The sequence below is a fragment of the Mixophyes fleayi genome, chromosome 4 (genome assembly GCF_038048845.1).
Source record: "Mixophyes fleayi isolate aMixFle1 chromosome 4, aMixFle1.hap1, whole genome shotgun sequence".
Classification (NCBI taxonomy): Eukaryota; Metazoa; Chordata; class Amphibia; order Anura; family Limnodynastidae; genus Mixophyes; species Mixophyes fleayi.
Genome location: NC_134405.1, coordinates 127,846,366 through 127,871,832, shown reverse-complemented (window position 1 = coordinate 127,871,832; position 25,467 = coordinate 127,846,366). Strand labels below are relative to the sequence as shown.

The following is a 25,467-nucleotide window of genomic DNA, read 5'->3' as shown; positions in this document are numbered from 1 at the left end:
TGAGGCGCTCCATATTAGTAATAACAACAACATACGTCAACTTGATCATAGGCAAATGTATTAGCAATACACAACTTCAAACACTAACAAATACATTGTCACTAGACCAGCTTAATTACAAATGAAAATCATTTTATAAATTAATATTTTTTTTTCTAACATGTAGATGTCTGTCTGGAGTGCACATAGACATTAAAAAACCCAAATTCAGCTAATAATAATAGTAATGACTGGCTTAACGGTTTAATAAATGCATATTACTGTTATTTTAAAGAGTGTGTGGTTATATTGTCTATATGCAAGCAACTTGAGACACAGCAGAATATAGCTAGTGTCAGTCACATTGGTGTTGTGTTCTTTTCTAGCCTTTGTGACACTAGTCTAAGTTTATCTTTTTACTTAAATGTGGTATGATTGCCTACTTAAAGCTGCACCATCACCTAGTGAAAAGGGCTGTCCTTACCCCACTCCACCCTCCACTTAAACACACACTGCTCCCTGGAGCTGCTGCAGGCAGGCAGTTTTTTACTGGGGCTCTACCGCTTGAGTATTACAGAACAGGCAAATTAATTTTGTTAACCAACTTAATTGGATGGTGTGAGCAGGAGTTCCAATCACAAGCTGCAATCTCCTCCTGATTTGCAACCTTCCCCATTCTCAGTCAGGGTTGTAAAAAGCTGGAGCAAGGAAGGTGGGAGAGAGGGGTTCTGCACAAACGCCTTTTACTAAGCGATAGTGCAGCTTTAAAGGAAAATACTATTTACTTACTAAATAGGATACAATTATATATAAATATTGTTTTATATTATGCACATAAAAAAACAATTTTTTTTTTTTTAATATGAATATTATCCAGATCTTTGGCTACATGTATTTGGAAAATGTAAAATAATAGATGATTCCGGAGTTATTTTTCAAAAAAAAGCAGTATGGTTATTATGGCACTGTGTTTCTGTCGTTTTATAACACAAAGGGCTAAATAAAGTGGCCCTCACACAACCTCACTCTCAATGAATGCTACAGTCCGTTTGAAATAAGGGTGAAACTAAAAATATCATCAGAATCGTGATAATGCTTCTAATGCTTGGATAGTGCTGACATTATATGAAACTTTGGGGTATATTTATCAAAGGAAGAGTGGATGTTTTGCCTATAGCAATTAAACATATTCTAGCTATCATTTATCTAATACATTGTAGAAAATGATAGCTAGAATCTGATTAGTTGCTGTGGGCAACACATCCACATTTCCTTTTTAGAAGTTTTGATAGATCGAACCCCCTGGCTTTATTAATGTATACTACTCTATTAATTTGGTTACTAATTTGTAAGCTGGCAGTAAGTAGAAAGACTCTTTTACATAACAGTAAGGGATCATTTACATAAGACTGCCTTGACAAAGACTGCAAAATAGGGATTGCTGTTTGCCTGCCACAAACATAAACTTACATTAAAGTAACAAGACTAAAATACTGCATGAAACATTTCCATTATGTTGGACTTTAATGTGCGCTAAACTAGGAACAGACAAAAGAAAAATACATACTCCCGCAGACAGTGGTCCAATAAAAACGGAGAATAGGGTCAATGTAAATTCATATTGTATTGCAATTACTTGATGGGAATTAAAAAGAGAATGTAATGAAAAACAGATCTAGCAGTAAATTATCCCAAAACATTGCTATACTGACGGAGACAATTTTACATAATCTTCTTAAACATGTGAGATTTTTTTGTGTGTTGCTAGCTGTGAACTTTGTGCAAACTTTCTCCCACAATCACCACATGTGTATGGTCTTTCTCCAGTGTGGGACCTCCTGTGCACTATAAGGTAGGAGCTGTGCTTAAATGTTTTGCCGCAGTCCTTGCAGGCATATGGTCTCTCACCAGTGTGAAACCTCCGGTGTGTGACAAGGTGTGATCTATGAGTGAAACCTTTGCCACACTCTGCACATATGTACGGTTTTTCTCCTGTATGTGATCGCTGGTGAATAACCAGGGCTGAGCTCTGAGTAAATGTTTTACCACACTCATTACACGTGTAGGGTCTTTCTCCTGTGTGAGTTCTTTGGTGTACAATAAGGTAAGTGCTGATACTAAATCTCTTCCCACATTCAGCACATTTGTATGGTTTTTCTCCTGTGTGGATTCGCTGATGTTTCATTAAAGTCGAGCTGTGCGTAAAACATTTTCTGCACTCACTACAGGCATAGGGCTTCTCCCCTGTATGTGTTACCTGATGTCTGCTTAGAAGAGAGTTCTTTTTGAAACACTTCCCACATTCAGAGCATTCGTAAGGAGATTCTCCTGTGTGGAACTTCTGGTGATTGACTAAATATGAGGGGGAAACAAAGTTTTTACCACATTCATTGCAACTATATGAGGTCTCTCCTGAATGAGATCTCTGAGTGCGCCTGCCAACTTTAGAGACCTTGGTTAATATTATAGCAGGTTTTCCATATGTGGAGACATCCAGGTGTAGGTTTTCAAATGGTTTCCCCTCATCTTCAGAATCAGATGTGTACTTTATCTTTACACGTCTTCTGAGATTATAGGTCTTGACAAATAAAGGCGAGAACATTTCTTCCTTCAACGTTATGGGTCCAATCGGGTTCTCTATTCTGTCTGACGCTTTGTGATTTTCCATAACATTTACAAACTTGTTTTCTATTTTATTCAGAAACGAATACAGATCTTGAGAATCCGCTAAAAAGAAATAAAGCATAAATGAAGCATAAATATCTGAAATGTACAGTTGATACAGTATGCTGGCAGTTGTAGTGTAACAGGTTGGAAACTTTGAAATGAATTGTCCCTGATAGAAAATATTCACCCAAACAATGTATAGAAATAGTCCAATACCTATGCAAAAATTATGAAATCCCCTATTAGGGCTTGATTAATTACAGGCTTGGTCTGGCACGTGAAGGAAGAATTGAGAAGTAATAGACTAAACCCTTTCAAGAAGATAAAGCATGGATCTAGATTGTATGCAACAGCTAGGCTAACCTACCGAGTCTTTCTGAAAACTAGGGTAATAGTTAAAGTGTTATGGGAACAATCTCGAAATTTTAACAAAAACAAACAAACAAAAAAAAGTTATTGGTACAAGTAAAATGATAGTTACACAAATTATTTTTTTCTGACCACACTATGCAATTTACTAATTCAGCCCAATGACCAAACAATTGGGAGTACCAAACAGCATAGATATGGGCATGTCGGATTACTGGTTAAAGGGATCAATTCAGAAATAAACTTCTGTTTCTGAAACAACTGATAAATCCGCACACATGTTTAAATGGGATCATTAGCAGTTGGTTTATTTTTCTATAAGAACAAATATGATGGTCCACACTTTTTTTTTTACGGTTAGCTAGTTTGGCCAAACAGATCTGCAAGAGTGGACGTGTGTGCAAATTGTCAGAATCACTGTTCAAATTTTGTCACACAGATATGGACAAACTGGACGAGATATTGATGTTCACGACATCAGGAACAAAATTGCTTGTTAGAGCAGACAAAGCCTGTAAATCACTTATGTTTTCATTAAATGTATGGGAATGTGTGATAACAATCCAAACAATTACTTTCCAGTGATCATCAAGTACCATGCTCATGTTGGGCCAATATTAACAACAACACAGCAGCATGTGTGGCCAACATTAGTCTTAATTACCTTTAAAGGGATTGTCAAACTTGGGAACACACAGTTAAGACAGCCAACACCATGTGTAATGGACACGACTGAAATTGTGTCATATCTATTAATAATAGTGGTGAAATAAGATTGTTGAAGACCTCATTTTAAAATACTCGATAAATATATATTTAGTAGTAGTAGGACTCATCCAGACAATGCATTTAAAGAAATCACTTGCATAAAATTTTCCTCAATGTCGTATGTTTCATTGATGTCACTGAAGCATGAACTTGATGCAAAAAGCCCATTGTCAGACAAACATAACAATAGTTTAAGTACCCCAACAGCCATGAAAAGCTTCTTAACACCCCTCCACTCTAGCGAACAATATCTCTGCACCAGGATGTAGGTAGCTTGTCCAATGCGTCAAGAGCCAGGGGAGCACCGTTCTTTGTGTACCCAGGACTGACCCAGTAGATGTTCTGGTAACAGCCATCACTCTAGGAAGAATATTAAGAGGGGTTGCTACTACTGGAATCTCCCCGAAATAAGTAGTGACATGTGGAGACCTCCAGGTACATGAAGTGCAATGTGGATATGACCATGGACACGTTGAAACAAGTTCCTGCTTTCCTCTCGGCATAGAAGATTACTGGGGTGGTGGTGAGGTTTTTAGAAGCTTTTACTGGCTTTCCAGTTGTTGTGGAACTACAGGTCCCAAAATGTACAGCCTATCAGAGGTTGGTAGGGCATTGTAGTTCCACAACAAGTGGAAATCAACATGTGGCATACGATTTTCTTAACCAGGGCAAGTGAAGACAGGAATGGTTTTTTTTGTTTGTTTTTTTAAAAAGTTGCAAACAAAATATTAATAAATGATTAAAAGATAAAATAATGCTTAAAGTAAAAAAAAAAAAAAAAAAAAAGGAAGAAGCTGTAAACCACTCACATTGTTCCTACTAAAAAAACCAAAAAAAAACAAAAAACACACTACTACCCATGGCCACTATAGAGCTAACACTTCATCAGAAACACTCCCTAGCTGCTATACTCCTAAACTTTAGGATATTTTTTAATTCTAGATTAAAGGTGATTTACTGTAGTGGCATTGCTTTTTATTAGCAATATTAGTGCTTTGTTAAAAATAGCTGGTGTATATGAGCCCTCACGGTACTTTTATTTTCAGAAAGATGTCTTCTATCCTAATGCAATTCTAACCAAATATCCTAATAAAAAACACAAGGCAAACTAAACATATTAGAAAAAATTATTCTTTAATTCAATGTTAGGCAACCTGGTATACTTCAGGGACTGCAATGGTGGCCCTCTAACCATCAAAAGCCAGACACTTATCTGTAACATATAAACATTTTAAACAAGTGTTACAAGCTATAACAAACAAATCGGACAATAATGCAGGAAGGAGTTGGGGACCTCAAGTAAAGGCTCGGGGGACTGCCTATTGCCCATCATTGCTCTAATGTCTGAGAGATATTTAATTACAGACATATTGCTTGGTAAAAACCATTATGTTTTCTTTCACACAATCATTTAGTTATGAGAAGCACTGTTCCAATGGAGTCAAAAAATTACAGATTCCCTCACATGCACGATAAATAGAGACATCTTCAGCATGTTTGGCATCCCTGACTTTCAGCTACAGTGTTCGTCGGCAGCAGTATTGGCAATGTAGTTGACAGCACCTTCCTTTTCAAGTCTCTTTCTGATTGGCTTTTCAAGCGGTTTATCTAGATATTTGCAAAACTGTAAAGAGGGTGGAGCTGACAAGTGCAATATGGAGACATTTGTCATGGGACGTTTTAGCTGGAAGTTAGAAAAATATGTTGTAGAGAAAACATCCCCTTTAAAAATTAAAGTAAGAAATTATCTATATTTACATAGAGACACACACACACACACACACACACACACACACACATATGTGACTTATTTACCTTTAGCAAAATATTGAGGATTCTTCGGCTGAACTTGAACTCTTAAACAAGGTTTCTCCCCATGTTGGATTTTTGAGACTATCTTTGGCTTTCCATTGACATAACCTGAAAATAATAGTAGAGCATTGGTTTTAATAGGAGTACAATGCTAGTAAGAGTGCAATGCTAGTATTTGTTCAAGCATTTCATTAATATTTTACTAATCAAGGTTTGAAGTACATTATACGAGTGCACATTATGAGCTTACATACATCATGCCACTGTTCACTTCTCGGTGATTATGCCCAATGTGTAAAAGTATAATTACACCAGAAATTAATTGAAGAGCCATTACATACAATATATATGGTGGCTCATTCTCTTTTAAGTGGCTTTTGATGATGATGATGATATAGATAGATAGATAATGATTAGTGGAGTGTGAGGCAGTGCAGCTTGGCTCTATGCGTGGCTGAGATAGCGCAGCTTGGCTCTATGCGTGGCTGAGATAGCGCAGCTTGGCTCTATGCGTGGCTGAGATAGCGCAGCTTGGCTCTATGCGTGGCTGAGATAGCGCAGCTTGGCTCTATGCGTGGCTGAGATAGCGCAGCTTGGCTCTATGCGTGGCTGAGATAGCGCAGCTTGGCTCTATGCGTGGCTGAGATTGTGTATCTGTGTTTCAATGGAAGATGTATAGTTTGTGATTGTATGTGATAAGAATGAAGTTATAGGGATTTGTCTGTGTAATTGTATGCAATATGAATAAATGATATGCATTGATATAGGACTGTGTGTTCTAAATGGCAGCATAGTGTTGTGAAGTTTTTGTCATATATGCAGAAGTTTCAATGATCTATATGTTGAGGCTGTTGAAGTTTCTGTTCACATGAGTTAGGCAAGATGGAGGACAACATGAGTTTGTATACAGCCATCCCCCACACACATATATGCCACACTATTAGAACCTCACTTCTACCAGAGAGTAGTAGCTCCCCTTTTCCTTATTAGGGTATGATGGACATATTTAGTTAGGTAAAAACACTAGTTATTTAATGTCCGTTGTTCAGCTTCAGCTCAATAACCAGTTTTCTCTTGTTAAAATAGAGTTAAACAAAAAATGTGCAAAAAAATTAATCTAATATTATTTCTAGATCCAACAGCATCACACTTTACATAGAGTACACATATATTGTATAGTATTACTGATGATCAATTTAACTCCCTTCTAATTACAATGGGAAGAATCGTGGAAAAGTGTATTTGTTATTTTTGACTTACTCTGTATAATGTATAGTGATTTATTATACTGCTAAAAACCCTATCTGTTCAGACAATAATAATTAATAATAATGTGCAATTCACCAGTGTACACAAATTCCTATATTTAGAACTTGACAATGCAGTTGCTGGTGTTAGATTTGATACATTCTAACAACTGTACCATCATCATAATAAATATAGCTATACTGTGAACAGTGAGTATAAGAATTTTAGTAAGTTCTGATATATGTTTTTTTAAATTGAGTTATTAAACAGTTACCAAACTGAAATGTCTTACCATGCATACAGACTGGCATTGGCAATGTGTTATTTTACGCATATTAAAACACAAGTAATAATGGATATAAACTTCTGATACAAACTCATGTAGCCAGCCCCTTGTTTGTACATAATCCCAAAACTCTGTTTTACCGAAACCCAAGAAGACAAAGTACCACTTGCTTAAGGAGAGATATTCAACAAATCACAGGACCTTCTTTTTCAACCTGCTCCTCTTATGGCTTCATCCACATTATTATACTGCTCTAGGCAATTACCAATCAAGGAAGGGCCACAAAATATGGCTCAAAAATGTTTACAGGTGAGTCTCCTGGTATACAGTAGCCAATCAAAATGTGCTTACAGAACTGCTGAAATTTCTTTATGGACTCGTGAAATGGACCGATTTAAAAAGATGTACTCCGCGTACTCACCAAGTGACCTGAGAGCATGATAGTTTTCTAGCATTACATTCTTGTAGAGATTCTTCTGCTCTTCATCTAAACAGTTCCATTCCTCCTCAGAGAAATAGATGGCCACATCTTCGAAGAGCATTGGTTCCTGAAACACAGAACTGAAGATGGTCAGAAAAAGAGTAAAAAAGTCTACAAGCAGCAGATAACTGCTGTCACAAAAAGGTTTCACCTTGCCCCATGAATCTCTCACCTTCAGTGACTTTCTTGTTCTGTAAATCTTTGCTTGTTTACATTTTCTGACATATTTTCTCTCACAATCCTGCTGAGTCATGTCAAGAAAATTGTGTTGAGGATATAAAGTCCTTTTAAAAATGAAAACATTAAATTAGCTAAAAAATTGGCCAGACAGTAAAAAAGTACTAGTTACATGGCATATTCCCAATATATTTTAATCTTACTAACCATATTACATTGTATTATGTGTGTAATTTTCACAAGGTCTTGTCACTTAAAAAAGATAGGGATGATTCCTTGAGAATATGAAGAACGATGAATTAAGTATATCTCTTCAATTGACAGACTGTGGTTAACAATCAGGAACCCATATTAAACTGAATCCAGCGTTTATGGACTGAACTGGTCCAGAAATAGCAATGCATGTCACAACCATCTTGATTGGACATTTATAGTGATCTGCTAAGAAAAATTACAGTATAAAAAGCACTTAATCTATGCTGTAAAGATGCACTTAAAATGTGCATTTGTTTATAGGCATCTTAACAAAGGCTCCTTTAAAGTTTGTGTCAATTTTTTTCTTTAACATACACTGCAATCCCATGTGAAAAATGATGCCTGCAACACCACTTAAGTGTTGTAAAAGATATAACAGTACATGTAGTTTAAGGGTCTCAAAGACAACTTCTTCCCATCTCCTTAAAAAGATGTTTTCATGTATAAAAGCAATGAGATTTAAAAAACAACAAAAAAAACAACCAATAACTTTCACTCTTAGGGGCATATTCAATTGTTGGCGGAAACGCCGAAAATCTCACGCTCCGCGCTCTATTACCGTTATTACGGTAATAGTGCGCGTAAAAACCGTAATAGTTCTAACACCGCGGGATATTCAACAACTGAATATGCCCCTTAGTATATATTACCAATAGTAAGCATTCACAACACAACACTAACTGCCTCTATTAATAGCTCTAGCCAACTAAGAGCTTTTAACACCCCTACAGATACACTAGTCACACCCCATACAGGAGGTACCAATCCACCCCAATATTCATTGCATTTAGGGCTATAAACAGGGCAAAAAGCTATAAAACAACACCAGCAAAAGAGCTATAACATTTAAAGCCCCAGAAGTATATTGGTGGTACCACCTCTACTGTGTTCTCAACACACCACCCCTACCTTCCTCCTCCCCCCCCCCCCTCCCTCCCTTCTTCTTTTTCTTTTCTCTCCCCAGGCTGCGCCACGGCAAAAACAAGAAGGCAAACAACAAATTCGGCAGCACCGATCCCAAAAGACACTCCTGCCAAGCGCAGACGCCCAAGGTAAGCTCACCAAAAAGAGACCCTACCACCTGATCCTGCATTCACAAATATGTAAGTAAAATTTTCAGAATATTCCTAAAAATAAACATGAGATAATGGTTTGAGAACACATAGGGACTCATGCTGAGTTGACCGAAAATGCACCCAAAAATATAATTTAACAGCTGCACTATTAGTGTATTTACACCCATATGCTGTGGTGTATGCATCCACCTCTGCATCAGTAGCATATATGCCAGGTTCACATCATGCACCCAGATACACCATTTCATAAGCATATTTAACATTTGTTTCGATAACGAAAAACACATTCCCCATTTGGTTTGATTTAAATATAAAACCTTCTATAAACAGCAGATCCAATATTTTTTTGGGGGTGTACAAGTAAAAGTAACAAAAATTAATTTTAAAATATTTCCACATAGTAATATATGCACAATCAATGAAGAAAGCACCTATCAGCTTCAGAATTAGCAGTCTGACAAACAGAAGCAGTCTAGCTAGTGCTGTGAACCGTCATCAGAGTGCCCTTAGGCACAGGCAATTGATACGGCTAATTACAAGCAAATATGAGTACCCATGCTGGTCTGTATTTAGTAGAGATGGTCACTGACCCCCGTGTTTTGGTTTTGGTTTTGGATCTGGGTTACCTTCAGGTTTTGGCGAAACCACCCTTGCGTGTTTTGGTTTTGTTTTGCAAATTTGTTTAAAAATCAATTTTTTTGGCCTAAATTAACCTAATTTAGTTCTCCACCTGTTTCTTGGATAAGTAAGGTAATTCTAAAGCTAATCAACTAGGAAAAAAACAGTTTAATCCCTGGTAGGCCGTCCTTAATTCTGCACACAAACCTGATTGTCTTCCATCTTAGCCGATTGGCAATGCAGCCATCGTCTTTGGGTGTATATTACACCCTACACTTATAGTTAAATATAAAAAGAAATGGACAAAGGCAGTTTGGTCTCTGTCTGTGTACGATACCCTACCCTTATCGTGAAATTGACAAAACAGCAGCCTTTCAAGACTGTACGTGATATAGAAATGCCCCAAGTCCCTTTCCTATTTGGGGGTAGATTGCACCCTACACTTATACTTAGAAGTATACTTATTTTTTTTTGGTGTGTGTTTTTTTCCCTGATTTAAAAAGACTATGTACTTTTTCATAGGCTTTACCAGATGACATACAGGGAAGACTACCATCAGGACTGGTGCCAGCACCTGCTTGCTGATCCTGCTCATATGTGGACTGCTTTGAATCCATTTTAATGAGCCCAAAGCACTTGTAGTGCAAAATATTCAATAGATACTGCTGCTAGATAACACTTTTTGCAGCCAGAAAAATTATTGTTTCATACTGGGGAATATGGGACACCCCAAAGCACTTGTAGTGCAAAAATATAAAAAAAAAAAAAATGCCCCCTCTATCCTCCTCTCTTCCTGCTATAACAATTGCTAGAAGAATTTCAATAATAATTGAAAGAATAAGTTATACAATATTGCTCTGTCCCTGCTCTAATGCTGCCTGCGACCTAACCCTGCTCTCTCCCTCTGTCAAATGACGATGAATTGCTGTGAAGGTGGGTATTTATGCATTTCAAATATCGCGAGAACCGAGCACTGAGATCCAACGATGTCACAATGACGTTTTGCCTCGATTTCTAATCCGAATGGGCGGGAGAGTACCGAACCTGCTCGGCTCAGTACTAGGATAGGTGAAGTTCGGTCGGGTTCGGTTCTCGGGGAACCGAGCCCGCCCATCTCTAGTATTTTAGTCACAGTTATGTTCTTATTGTACTTGGCCTACGTTAGACCATCCCTTCACCGTTTCGCTTCTCTAGTTGCAAGCAAGTGTCATATGCGGACAAATCTGCATGGGTGTGCAGCTTTTTTTGTGGGTATATACAGACCAAATTGCTGATTTCACTCTACACAAAATGGCATAAATCCAACTTGGCATCAGGCCCATAATCTTTGTGTAAGTGCACTATATCAATGTTACAACATGTGCTCTCATGTTGGAATAACTTACAATTTATAGTTAGAGGCATTTTTAAAAGCATGCTTGAATATTTCCTTCCCCTGATCCATGAAAAAAATATGCCTTAAAGTACAAACTTAATAGGGCTTCACTTGTCAGTGTTTTTAATGTTGAGGTTGATCAGTGTATGCTTTGAAAAATAACAAGGGTGAAATAAATGTATATATAATTTAGAATGACGCAGTTAGTACTGTGCCCTATTGAATACTCGCTAAAAATGGAACAGACATTGATGAGTAAGACCTTATAATGGTGTGTCACAACCTTGCTATGGGGCTCAGATATTTTTACGTCCTTGGCATAGACACTTTCTACAAACATTAAGAAATGCAGATAGAACATGGAAAAAAATGCTGTGTAGAAAAACACATGCCCTTATGTTTTATATGCACAATTAAACCAACATAAACAAACAGTTATTAGCATCTCCTCATACATCCCTTCCAATACAGAGAAAGCAAAAGCTATAAACATTCAGCTTTTCAATTGATCTGTAAATACTAAGGATCATTCAGACACTACATGTATGAATGACTGAAAGTAATATAATACTCTTACCTCAGTATTGCCCAGGACTGCAAATCACTCTCCTATGTAAGCAGTTGATATAACAGGGGTGGGGGGGTTATTTCCAATACAATACCTGACACATCCGGGCATTATGGGTACTCTAGCCCTCTGAGCACGCCATGGGCCAGCTCTGTCAGGTGGTGTTCAACAGAATCCTATGAAAACCTTTACACAGAAAGAGGCGTGGCTCTGACGTCATATTGGGGCGACGTTTGTTGTCTTCCTTTTCATAGTAATAGGATTACTATGCGTGACGTCCAGTAGTGTTCAATGCCAATCTGCTTCCCCCAGGCGGCAGCTGGTGCACCCCTGTTACCTTCCCCCACCTGTGTAGTATTTCTGCGGGGGCTATTGGTCCTGCACTGAGTGTCACCCGCAGGTCTCTCACTCCTCACAGTATAGAGTGTGTGTAGCTGACGGGCAATGGCTGCTGGATTATTCCTGCCTACATCAGTGCTCGATGGGACAAAGTACACAGGCCATTCATAAATATAGTCGGCGGTGTAGTACAGCCCCTAAAATCCCTTCAGAACGCTGCAGTCCTAAATGAAGAAATATGACTTGGAGGCACTGCACTTCTCTATGTGAAAACAAGCTGCCTTCTGACACCACCATATTTGCGCCTCATTTGTGAAGCACAAAGTGAATAGGGTTCACTGCTATGCAAATTCTGCTTTGGTGGAAATTGTGGCGTTTGGGAACACCGAAGTGTGGGCTTGGTGAGCACAATGGCGGTGTTTGCGGAGGGGCATATGTTTGTAGCAGCAAATGGGAGAAGCTAGGAAGTATGAGTGTATATAGTTGGCCCACCAGTGTGCCTTGTTTTGTGGAACTGCAAAATGAGATTTAATTTTGCAGAGCAAGTTTATTGAAACTAGGTAAGTGGTTGAGGGCACATTTTTATGTGTTGCTTGCGTTTCGAAAAAAGTACATGGTCATTTTGATCTTGTAAAAACTTTTACCCTTTCTCTGAGCTCATGGTATGCTTTGAACGGGACATATATTGCACCAACTACTTTCTGCTACTGTAGGTGGAGAAGTGAATTTCTAGGCACACTTCACCCAGTGTAAAACAAACCTTCAAACACACAAAGTACCACATGTAATGAAGGGAATACTGGTGAGGTTAGTTAGTGGACTCTTACCAGGTCATTATCCACAAAAAGCACATGTGCGCTTGTAGAGTTGTGTGCGTCTGACATGTGCAGCCCCTTATGATTAGGAGGGCTGTCTAACGTAGGCCTAGTACAGTAAGGGCAAATGTGGCAGATCAGAATGGAAACATATATGCCTGTTAGGAGCTTTATTTTTTTGCACCTCTGTTAGTAATACTATCTATAGCACTCACTTTGAGAGAAGACAATATATTACTATATATTTAATTATATGCATGTAGTGAAATACTAAAACAAATATAAAATTCATATTACTTTAAATTAATTTTTTACAATATTGAACAATTTTGTTTTTATTCACTTTGTCAAACAAGCTAATATCTACACAAATATTTTACAGTATTGTAAACACTTAAGATATACCTCATGATAGATCAAACTTTATACAGGTGCTTTAAGGACAACTGTTGCCCAATTCTGTATAAAGGCCATCACCCTTAGGTACAACTTAAAACAAGATTAAAAAAAATCAGGCACAGCTGCATGTGTACTTTTGATTAATATATGTATCAGTTTGTTTCACTAGTGTCAATTATATACTACTTAAAAACTTTACTTATTGGATAAGGAATTAGTGTATCAATATCCAAGAAAGAATGCAAATCCTTGTGATAATGCAATCTCTCCCCCGTGTCTTTCTGTCTGTCTACCTTACCCCTTAGATTGTACGCTCCTTTGAGCAGGGTCACCCCTCCTCCTGTCTCACCACTGTTAACTCTGCTCTCCAGCAACCTGGTCGTCCTCCTCGAGGACCCTCTTCCCCCTGTCCCCTCCCTCCTCTCCCCCCCCCCCCCCGGGGGTCTCCCTATTATCCGTGCCCTCCCTCTTGGGCTCCGTTGTACGAAGACCTTCCCCTCTCCCCTCCTCCGCCCTTGCTGTGCTTTAAGCTCACTGAGTTACTGTGTTTATTGTTTACTGTACTGTGCTGTCTCTCCTTGTATTGTAATTTCGTTTGTCCCTGTACGGCGCTACGGACACCTAGTGGCGCCTTATAAATAAAAATTAATAATAATAATAATCTGTGACAGCATAGACCGCCAATGCCACCCTGTCTTTTGGGGTGCTGAGGACTGGTTGGGATTGCCTTGCCATCATCCCCTTTCTTTCTCCCAAATGCGCCCTCTAGCTGCAGTATGAGGGGCTTAAGCTGCTGTAACCACTGGACTCTTTAGCAGCATCCAGAACCGCGTCCTTCTGGGTAACTGTCACTGCTAGTGTACCCCTTCACTGGGCATTTGGACTGGTACCACTGACCTATTCCTGTAGATCAGGGTTGCTGTGGATAGTTCCCCCTGGCCTAACATACTATCCAGAGCTGCTGGGTAGCGGACAGAGCGGTGGTACTAAACACGGGGTCCAAACCTCAGAACAGCTGATTAGAGTTGGGTATAATCTGCAGGTCACAGGAATTACATGCAGGGAAGTAGTCGTCAAGCAGGCTCTTGAAGCAAATGATGTTCATTAGCTCAAGTGTCCTAATAAGGACAGTTCGCACTGGTTTATGGTACCAGTGATCAGAAGGTCAGATGGAACAATAATACATTTAAGTGCAAAACAGGTCTCTTTTTATTAGAGATGTTCACTGCCCCCTGTGCTTTGGTTTTGGATCTAGATTAAGTTCGTGTTTTGGTTTTGGCAAAAGCGCCCCTAGCGTGTTTTGATTTTGGTTTTAGATCTGTATTTTTTGGAAAAATATGCTAAAATCACATCATTTTGCTCTTTTTTTGTTCTTACATTATTATTAACCTCAATTACAGTAATTTCCAGTCAATTTTGACCACCTCATAGTTACAGTCACACCACACAATATTATTTTCATCCACTTTTGGACAAAGACTGCAGCGACGTGACTGAATGCCAAGTGACAGCAACGGCACAAATACACGGCAATTCATAGCATATCTAGGAAACATTGTCACAGCAGTGGCCAAAAAGAAAAGTGGTGCAAGATGGAATCGTCCTTGGGGACTCCCACCCACCCTTATGTATGATATTGAAAAGGACATGTACGTTTTAACAAAGCAAGCACTCCCACGACAAGGAGTGCCACTTTTGTGGCTGTAGTGCTTGGTTTGTTTGGGCCCCCACAAAACAAGCTACTAATAGCTTAGCTGCCTCAAGCCCAACAGTGCTGTCAATGAACTCTACAGTATTAAACCATGACTGCTCGTACTGCATCTTTAATCTCTTTCTCCTCTCTGGATACCTCCCTCTCATCCCTGAAGAACTGCCAAACTTATGAAGACGCAGGAATGGATATTACAACTGGAGTGGCATTACATCTGCTTTAGACAGACTGTGACACTGAACATTTGGGCAGCATGGAATCCGTCATGTTGGAATATGTTGCATTGAACAGAGATTTAAACCAATATATAGATGCAGTTGAGACCGTACTTAAATTAAAATGTGACCCACCGGATGAGATCCTGGATTTAAGAGAGCTTGTACACGAGAGATACACTGCGCTTTAGAAGAATAATACAGAGGAGACAGGATGATAAATATGTACAGTTTAAAGAACAGCTAAGACACCTGAGAAAACAATTGGCTGTGTCTCCAGCCCCTGCAGACGAAGATTTGTAAGATGAAGACGAGGAGATCGCCGTCACCCAGAGCACACAGCCGGTACAGTAAAACTGCGAATGGCTCATTAAATCAGTTATGGTTCCTTTGAGTGCTCCATCCGTTACTTGGATAACTATGGTAATTCTACAACTAATACATGGCGATGAGCACCGACCCCCCCAGGATGCGTGCATTTATCAGACCAAGACCAATCTGGGGTGCCCCTGGAGATGGTGAACCCAGTAAAAAAGTATGTGATTACACGTATGAGAGAGAAGCAATTGAAAGGATGATTGAAAACAAACTTCAATACTTACAGCACATGTAGGTAACATTGGCACACAGCAGTGGCTGAAAGGAAAAGTGGTGCAAGATGAAATTGTCCTTGGGACTCTCCCACCCACCCTTATAATGGATCTTATAAAGGACATGCACACTTTAAAAAATCAAGCACTTCAGCGACAAGGAGTGCCAATTTTGTGGCTGAAGTGCTTGGTTTGTTTTGGACCCCCACAAAACAAAGTAACAATGGGCTTGAGGAAGCTAAGATGTTGTCAATTAATTCTACAGTGGCAAGATGTTGTTGTCATCTGCAGCCTCATCCTCGCCCTCATCAGTGCGTACATCATCCTAACACAATACTAATTCAACCCTGTAGTAAACCCTCATTGCAGAAATTTCTGTAACATAAATATCAAAAACAAAAATATAAAAAAACCTTTTATCTTTTTAAAGAAAAAAAGCTTTAATAAAGGTGAAACTTTACTGTAGAAAAACATAAAATTGCCAATATGTCATTTTGCTCAAATATTAATAAGCATTCCAGCATCAGCTAGCTTCCTTTTCTCAGCTAGATCCCAGCACCTGCAATCTACATTGTCATCATCCTCACCCTAATCAGTGTGTACATCATCACCACTCACAACTAATTAATCCCAGCTGGAATCCACCATTACAGAATATCTGTACTTTGATCTAAATGCCAGTAAAGGCCTTCCTTGTGGAACTTGTAGTTCATTTTACGACAGAGCTGTCATGATTTTTGAAGAGTGACAAGAACAATGTTACTGAGGACTGGAGAGTGACAAGGACACTGCCACCCCTCCTGTTTCTGTATGAGCTATGGCACAGTAGAACGTCACTGGGGAGTTTTAAAAACACTGCCAGCATTAATATTTGAATTTCTGTTTCAGCACTAAACACTGCCACCTCTCCTATCTCTGGGTGAGCTATGGCACAGTACAATGTGACTGTAGAGATTGAAGAACACTGACAGCCCTATTATTTCTATTTTAGCAATGACAATTAGCAATGGAGCAATGCCACGTAGACTGGCAACAAAACTGGGACCTCTCCTGTTTCTGTGTCAGCTATAACTCAGTAAAATCATCATCACCATTTATTTATATAGCGCCACTAATTCCGCAGTGCTGTACAGAGAACTCGTTCACATCAGTCCCTGCCCCGTTGGAGCTTACAGTCTAAATTTCCTAACACACAGACATAGAGAGAAACTAGGGTCAATTTGATAGCAGACAATTAACCTACTAGTATGTTTTTGGAGTGTTACTGGAGACTTTTAAGAAAACTGCCACCCCTCTTTCTGTTTTAGATATGACGCTGCCCAACTGCACTAGAGACTGACAAGAACTGTACTACCCCTTCTGTCTCTCTGTGAAATGGCACTGGATCAAAGTGGAGGGTGGTACTTATAGGATCAAAAACTTGCGAGATCCGACAACGCAACAATGACGTTTAACCTCGTTTTCAGTACAGAGGGTGTGCAAAAGTACCGAGCCTGCACGTGAATCAGCCCAGAGAGGTTAACACCTTTTACATTGATGCTAGTGACAGGGGGAGTGTACTTCCCCCCCCCCTATCCACGAGCTGCCAGGGAGAGTGGGGCTCAGCCCACTCTCCTCCCACGTGCCGGTCTGTCCAAGGAGAGAGATTTATTTTTTAAATCTCCCGCCTAAATCTACTTCCAGGGACCCTGTACAGAGGTCTGGCTCTCCCCTCTGTAACACGGGCGAGCAGCCAGATCCTGGGGCAGCAGTCCCTGCCCTGTCGCTAGTTGATGCTCTGAACTCCAACAAGCGACTTAGTCTCCTGGCACCCCCAGAAGGCGCTGCACCTTCTGGGACTATTTGATTTCAGGAGGCTGGTGTGAAAGTCCCTCCGGAAGCCACTGAAAGCTGGCTTCCGGGGGGTGAAGGATCAGCCCTGGTTCCCACTGGACCACCAGGGACAAGTACCTTTGTTTGTTATACACATACATCGTGCATTGAAATACACATTTTACACACATTTTTACACTTAATATACACATACTTACACTCCAAGCACCTAGCGCCGTTTATTAACCCTCCCAGCGCTGGAGTTCAGTTCAAGATGGTCGCCACACACGTACGGTGGCCGGTAAAGGCAGGTACCCGGCCACAGCAATTATTATGTATTGTAGTTGTCCTTATAGGGATTGTTCCTCTTTCGTCGTCTTTCCTCTTTTCTGTATGCACATACTTGGAAATCTGTCAGACAAACACCTTAGAGCTATTACACTGGAGATTGCAATTAGGTAATTCCTTTAATTCCCTCATTTTTGCTACTTGACTCATAAATCCCAATGCTTGCCTAAATAATTTTCTTCCTCTCCTTTCATGGCATTATCTTTAGGACTATATCATCCCTCACCCATCCTGCAACACACACCTCTGTCCACATTGCCCCTTCATTACTTCACTCACCTCTAGTGAACACTCATGAACTCTTTTCCTATTTAAATTCAATAACTTTAACAGCCTAAGCCTGCCGCCAGAAACTAAAAGGACACACATCTTACAATCCTCTTTCCTACCTTTCTTCCTCCCTGCTTCTATTAGCCGGTGATATATCACCTAGTCCAGGTCCCCCTCAATTCTCACGCACGCATATATCTAAACACTACAGAAAACCAGAAAACCTCAAATGTATCACCTGTCTCCACTCTCTTCCAAAGTCCTTTAAATGTGCCCTTTGGAATGCACGTTCTGTTTGTCACAAACTTGCCTCCATTCATGATCTCTTTCTCTCAAACAACCTCAACCTTCTAGCAATAACAGAAACATGGCTCACGCAATCAGACACTGCCTCACCTGCAGCCCTTTCACATGGTGGCCTCCACTTCACCCACACCCCTAGACTGGGAGGCAGACAAGGAGGGGAGGTTGGACTACTTCTCTTCTCACAGTGCACATTCACATTTCTACCAAATGTCCCATCACATCTTTTGAAGTACATGCTGTTAGGATTTTTAACCCGTTCTCTATGCGTGTTGCTGTCGTCTATCGCCCCCCTGGTCCACACCAACAATTTCTTGAACACTTCTCTGCATGGCTCCCTCACTTCTCATCTACTGACATTCCCACCGTCGTCATGGGTGATTTCAACATCCCTATTTTTTTATTTTATTTTTTAAATACGTTTTATTAGTAACATCTTATCTTGAACAGCATTACAAAATATAAAACTCTTGAAAGGTACATTAGTGAGATGACAAATGCACATACAAATTTAACAGTATGTATGACACTCTCTCACAGAGCTTTTATAAAACAAATTCAGCTTCATATGAACATGGTACCATGGAGATGTTATTTTGTTTTAAATTATACAAATAAGGGGGAGAAGAGAAAGAAGAAGGGGTAAAGGGGTGGTACAGGGAAAAATCGGGGAAGGGGAAAGAACAGGTTGGGAGGGTTAGGGGAAGGGAAGAGGAATTCACGCTTTTATGTTTTTAGCAGAAGATAATAGTTCAATCTGGTATTTCCAGTAACGGATCGGGTTTGACTAAAATTGGAGCAGAGACTGGTTGTAATACGAAGCCCAAGGAGACCAGACTTTGTTAAAGGACAAGGAGGAGCCCCTAAGCACACTGGTGATGTATTCCATCTGATAAGTGTGCCAGATCCAAATACAGACCATTTGGAGCGTTGGAGGCATGGGGTTCTTCCAATGGGCAGCTATTTGACAGGTAGCTGCGCTGATTATATGCCGAAAAAGCTTATGGATGTGTGTTGGAAGGTCTGGAAGGGGTAGAGGCAATAATATGTGCTTAGGATCAGAAGGCACAGGAGTATCGAGAACAGCTGTTGCTAATGCGAGAACTTCTGTCCAGAATGAGCGCAGTTTAGAACAATCCCTCCATGTGTGTATGAAGGTGCCAGTATGGCCACAATCGCTCCAACATGTTGGACTTGTTTGAGGGTATATAATATGAAGCCTAAAGGGAACATAGTACCATCTATGCAGCAATATATTGGCGTTTTCTTTGGTACAATATCCCTATTTTTAATCCACGTTCCAATGCTGCTTCCAAACTACTCTCTCTAACATCCTCACTTGACCTCTCCCAGTGGATTGAATCCGCTACTCATCAGGATGGCCACTGTCTTGATCTTGTTTTCTCTAGACTATGCTCAGTTTCTCATTTCCTTAACACTCCTTTCCCCCTCCGATCATCACCTCATTAGCTACTCGCTCACCCCCAGTTCCTTACCCTCCCTAGTGTCTAACTCTTCCAAGCCTCCTCACAACCGCAGAAATTTCAACTCTATTGATTTTCAACAGTTTTCCACCTCTCTCCAACACCTTCTCTCCCCAATTTCTACACTCTCCTCCCCTGATCGGGCAGTACCCCATTTTCATCAAAACCTATCAACTACCCTGGATCAATGACTCCAGCGACACTACATACTTTGCGTAAAATCCCTTGTCAACCGTGACACACTACAGTAACACAAACTCTACAAAAACCTCGTAAAGCAGAACGTCACTGGCGTAAATCTTGTACCTCTAATGATTTCATCACATATACTGATATCTACCACTCCTATAGAAATGCTCTGGACATTGCTAAACAAAACTATTTCCAATCTCTCATCTATGCTCAGGCTTCTAACCCCAAACGCCTCTTTAACACATTTAAATCTCTTCTGAATCCTCCTGCCCCAAATCCTCCAACTATCATCAGTGCACAGAATCTTGCTTCCTATGTCAAGGACAAAATTGATAAGATCAGACTTGAAATGATATCATCTCCCTTGACAAGCAATCGGCTCAATTCCTTTGTAGCACCCTCTGACACTCTCTTCATTTGATCCCACAAACGAAGAGGATGTTTCTACTCTCTTCTCATCTTCCTACTCTACCTCCTGTCCTCTCGATCCCATTCCCTCACAATAGTATGTCCCTGTCTCCTGTGCTCATTCCCCCTCTAACTAAAATCTGTAATCTATCTCTTTCTACTGGTATTTTTCCTTCACTATTTAAGCATACAGTGAATACTCCCATTTTAAAAAAACTGAATTCTGACCCTAACTATCTCGTAATTACCGCCCTATCTCCCATGCCCCTCCAAGCTTCTCGAGAGAATTGCCTACACTCGCCTCACACACTTTCTTACACCAAACAACCTATTGGATCCTCTTCAGTCAGGCTTTCGCTCTCAACACTCCACAGAGACTGCGCTGACCAAGGTTGTCAATGATTGATCACAGCAAAAAATAACCATTACTCTCTTCTAATTTTCTTGGATCTCTCTGCTGCATTTGACACTGTTGACTACTCTCTCCTCATACAAACACTACAATCCCTAGGTCTTGATTATGGGATTTGAAATAAGATAACTGTATTCCTCACTTTCTAGTGTGGTCGGTCAAATTATGTTCTTGCAAGTACACACCGATGATGACGGTCGGTAGCACTAGCTAGCTGTATCAGATTGGCTGATTGAGGATTCACCTCAATAGGTACTTTCTGCATTGATTGTGCATATATTATATGATTGTGGTGCTACTTAAACCTTTTTTTTTTTTTTTTGGTACTCTTATTCGAAGAGTATAATATCAAGCCTAATATACTGGTAGGTTAATTGGCTTCTGAATAAATTAACCCTAGTTTGTGTCTTTGTGATCGGGAATACAGAATGTAATCTACTCTGGGACAGGGATTCATGTGAATGATTAATTATACTCTATAAAACAATATGTAATGTATTGGTGCTTTATAAATAATGTTAATAAATAAAATACAGACATCCTTTTACTCTAATGCTTCATTTACAAAATAAAGGACGCTAAACCAAAAAGTGTTTTAGGAGAAAAACTGAAACTTATTTAATGAAAGGAGTGGATCTAAAGTGGTAGGAGGTTGGATATGTGGGGCTTCATTTAGAAGCAAAGTGGAAAAAAGTAGCAAATTTGCACCTTGGACTGTGGTTAGTTAAATTTAAAATGTTCTGGCAGATTTAGAGTTGGGAGGGGGTGTTTCCTAGCTCAACTCTCAATTGCAGTGTAAAAATAAAGCTGTCCCGTATTAAGGTGCTTCTGTGGTACAGTGCATACAAAAGCAAATAGTAAATGCAGTTACACCCCTTGCATTGCAACATGGTTTGGACAGGAGTAATTTAAACCTTGATTTGCTTTGCAACTAACTCTAAATGAGGCCCGTGATTTTTGCACAGTGTACATTTTCATATTTTAATACCTCTCAGTAGACCTAAGAGCACTTGTACTTTGTGTGGGTTTCTCCCCAGAGCAGCGAGTAAGCCTTCATCCGAATATGCAATTCTTAGATGCACTGTTGCAAAATCGGAGCGTTTTGCACTACAAAACTAATGCAAGTAAATGAAATCAAGCTCAGATTTAATGGGAGAAATTTATTTCCGGAAATCCTCTGTGACACTATATACTGTATTTTCCCTTGCTAAGATCATTTCATTTTTAATATTTGAAGTTGTTCTTTAGAAATACACTAAGAAGTTGTGGTCATGTAGGGCTTTTAGAACTCTACGTCCAGTCCCAATAGGCAGGTGGATTTCTCAGTGGTGGTTCTATCATTGGGGCATATTCTGCAAGGTGCTGCCTGACAATGTCCGGCTGTGAACCTTGCCGTGTGAAACAGTACAGAAATCTCAGCTCATTTTTCCTCTCATGTCTATGGGACGTGAGGGACAATGAGAGGAGATTTTAGTAAAAACTCTGATGTGATGTGTCTAATGGAACTGTTTCAGAGACACATTGTGTCACCTTGTGCCAAATTGAATCTGCCCCATAGAGTATGCCTGGAAAGAGAATTACTGGTAATTCTAATTGTACATTTTAGGTACTTAATCTATCCATGTAAACTGTATATTATTTCAGCTTATGGTAACTGATTGGAAGAAATACTATTTTATTTTGGACCATATAGGGAAAAGGGAACTGGAAAAAATGCACTAAACCATGGTTCCACAATTTATTTGTACATACTAAGTTCTGCCTCACAAATATTTCCTTAAAATTCTGCTATTGTGGCATCCAGGAGAGGGGCATTTGAGCAGTCATAGTCATTATCCTGCATAATATCTTGATTCAATGCTGATTGTCAATTACATTAAATACAAGTGAGCCCCCCGTGTAAAAGATGGAGTACTTATTACTTATGGCTCGCGACATATATTTGTAGGACTGACCAAGAAAAAAGCACTACCAGCTTGGATCAAGAGCCTGCAGCAGATACCACAGCACAAACAGCTGCACTGGCTACTGATCCCAACTAGCACACCTGCTGATGGCAATCAATAACTGCCAAATGGTCTCAACTGGAAAAATTGATGAGCTGAGAAAGCAATTTGCAGTCATGTTTCTAAACCAGGCATGGGCAACCCAATATACTTCAAAAGACTGCATATGCGGCTCTCCAAAAAGGCCACACATTAATTTGAACAATAAAAAGCCAACCTCGACACCCATGTACCCTATTCCAAATGTACCAACATGCCCCCAAGATCTGCCACTTGCTCCAAAATAGCCCCAGATGCCCAGTTGTCACAAAATGCCCTCAGATGCCAAATGTACTCTGAAACACCCTCTAAACTAACGAATCACACATAAGAGTGGTGGAAGACGTGTACAACCTTGGTGAGAAAGGTATCTGAACTTAGACAGCAATCCCTTTTGTCTCAGAGGCAATCTGATTATCTAGAGTATGAGACGTAACAGCATACGCCTCCCTGAAAGCAGAATGCTGTGTGCCAGAGGAGTTTCTAGAAAGAAGGCTAACAAATACTTTTGTGTCAAATACTTTTTCCTAATGCTTGGCCACAAAGTCCCCATGAAGGTCTTACCAGCTTGCTTCCTTTCCAGACCAATTTTTATGAGACTCCTGAATTATAAAGATCTGGACAACGTACTGGCGATGGCAAGAGAAAAAATGTATTTACCATAAACTACATATCTCATGATGGGCAAAGCTAAATGAATAGAAAATATTCTTTGCTTTATCCTGCAAAGCTTAGAATTGTTGCATTATGGACACTTGAGCGAACCAACTGTAAGATTCCTAAAAAGAGAGAAGATGATCCTGTTTCTGCAGGGACCAACGAAGTGGATTGATCACCCTAAGGTGTAAGCTCTACCCACTTTGCACATTGGGACTGCTCTGTGGCCCTCTCTCAGGTGATTAGTTAAGTTCCAGACAATTAAGTTCATGATTAGGGAACAAGCTTCTGGGATTGTGGACAAGATAGCAGGGTGGAGGAAGGGGGAAATCAGGGGTGGGGGTTGCAGGATTTGTTAATGCTTTTAGATTTGTTTTTTATGTTATCACCAATATGGTATCTAATGCCATAATAATCTACATAGAGTGAAAAGGGCCTTTAAATGTCCCATATTTAAGTTACTTTAATTATATTCCGGTTGGCTGGAAGGGATAATATTTTTGTAATGTTGTGGAACGTATAGGGCTTTAATGATAATTTCAAGCATTCTGTACAATTTGGGAACATTAACACAAATATAATCCAATAATTTTACTATTCTTAGAAATGCATATCACTGGGTAAAAGATTATCTCAAAAGTCCTTGGGTGGGAAATACATACTCTAGAAGAGTCACCGTCCTGGTCTGTAAAAATGAAAATTATATAAAAGGGGCTCATTTATTTCTTGTATAGCATTTTATTGTAGGAATGCAGAACAAGAGATATTAGATATGGGCTCTAAATTAGCTGGTGTACCGAATAATTATATACTCCATAAAATCACAAACAGCATGCACTGAGTGGATGCAGTTAAAGATATAGTACTAATTTTGAGTGATTAAAAAAGAGGGCTGTTTTATATATAAAATACAAGCATTCTTTAAACTTTTCCAGAGACATTAATGGCAGGTTTGGGTAATATTATAAGGATTTTTATGCCACTACTATAAACAAAATATTAGTGGATGAAATAACAGACAAAAGTGTTAATGGTTATTATAAGGCACAATTGTAAGAACAGTGGTTATGGAGAAAAGGTAGTGGAATAGGCATCTTTGAAAAGAAGAGTCTTCATGGGATGTTGAAATATTTTGAAGTTTGCAGATAGGATGGGGTTTGAAAGTTCCACCAAATGGGAGCTGCCTAGGGAAGTGGCCATGTTTGTAATGAGGTTATTAGAGAGTAATACATTACAAGGTGTTAGGTAATGTGAGCTCCGCTCACTGATTTTCCTGTATCTACCTAGTTGCTAAGCAGCAGCTGTTTAGTCTTTCTATTCAGCAAAAGGCTAATTTAATATATGGCAGTGTTTGATTCCTATTGGTTGTTTAACCTTTATATACCTCTCACTCCCTACCATCTGTGCTGGGCATTGCTTTGTTTGGTCCAGTGTGTGTTGTTCCTGCAAATCTGCTGAATATTTTACTGACTCCCTGTGTTTGATATGGACCATTTACTTACTCTGCTTTTGACTGTTGGCTTTTTCCTGGATTGTACTTAGTCTGCTTCCATCCCTGACCCCAGCTTGTTCCACAACCTTGTTCTGCCCATAACCAATACTACAACTGTCTCACTTTACTGTCAGTCTCTGTCCTCAGTCTGTTGTCCGTGTCTTTGTGTTGCCTCAGTGTCCCTGCATTTTTCACTGTCTTTATCCTACTGTGTTCCATGCACACCCACAAATACATTAAGCTGATAAGCTTTATTACTGTCACAAATCGGGATCTTAGCCGCACTTACCTCATCC

The 25,467-nt window shown here is 39.6% G+C and overlaps 2 protein-coding genes across 2 annotated transcripts in view; one reads left to right on the top strand and one right to left on the bottom strand.

The window, feature by feature from the left end:
- SCAMP5 (secretory carrier membrane protein 5) overlaps window positions 1–25,467 on the top strand; it is a 128,460-nt gene that overhangs the window by 56,883 nt on the left and 46,110 nt on the right. The gene's annotated exons all lie outside the window — the stretch shown is intronic.
- On the bottom strand, window positions 1,587–11,837 carry LOC142152006 (uncharacterized). The gene is made up of 5 exons (XM_075208187.1): window positions 11,689–11,837; window positions 7,783–7,894; window positions 7,551–7,677; window positions 5,599–5,703; window positions 1,587–2,706 (listed from the first exon to the last, which is right to left on the bottom strand). The coding sequence occupies exons 2-5, from the start codon at window positions 7,861–7,863 to the stop codon at window positions 1,715–1,717; spliced, it is 1,305 nt and encodes a 434-aa protein (XP_075064288.1). The 5' UTR covers window positions 7,864–7,894; window positions 11,689–11,837; the 3' UTR covers window positions 1,587–1,714.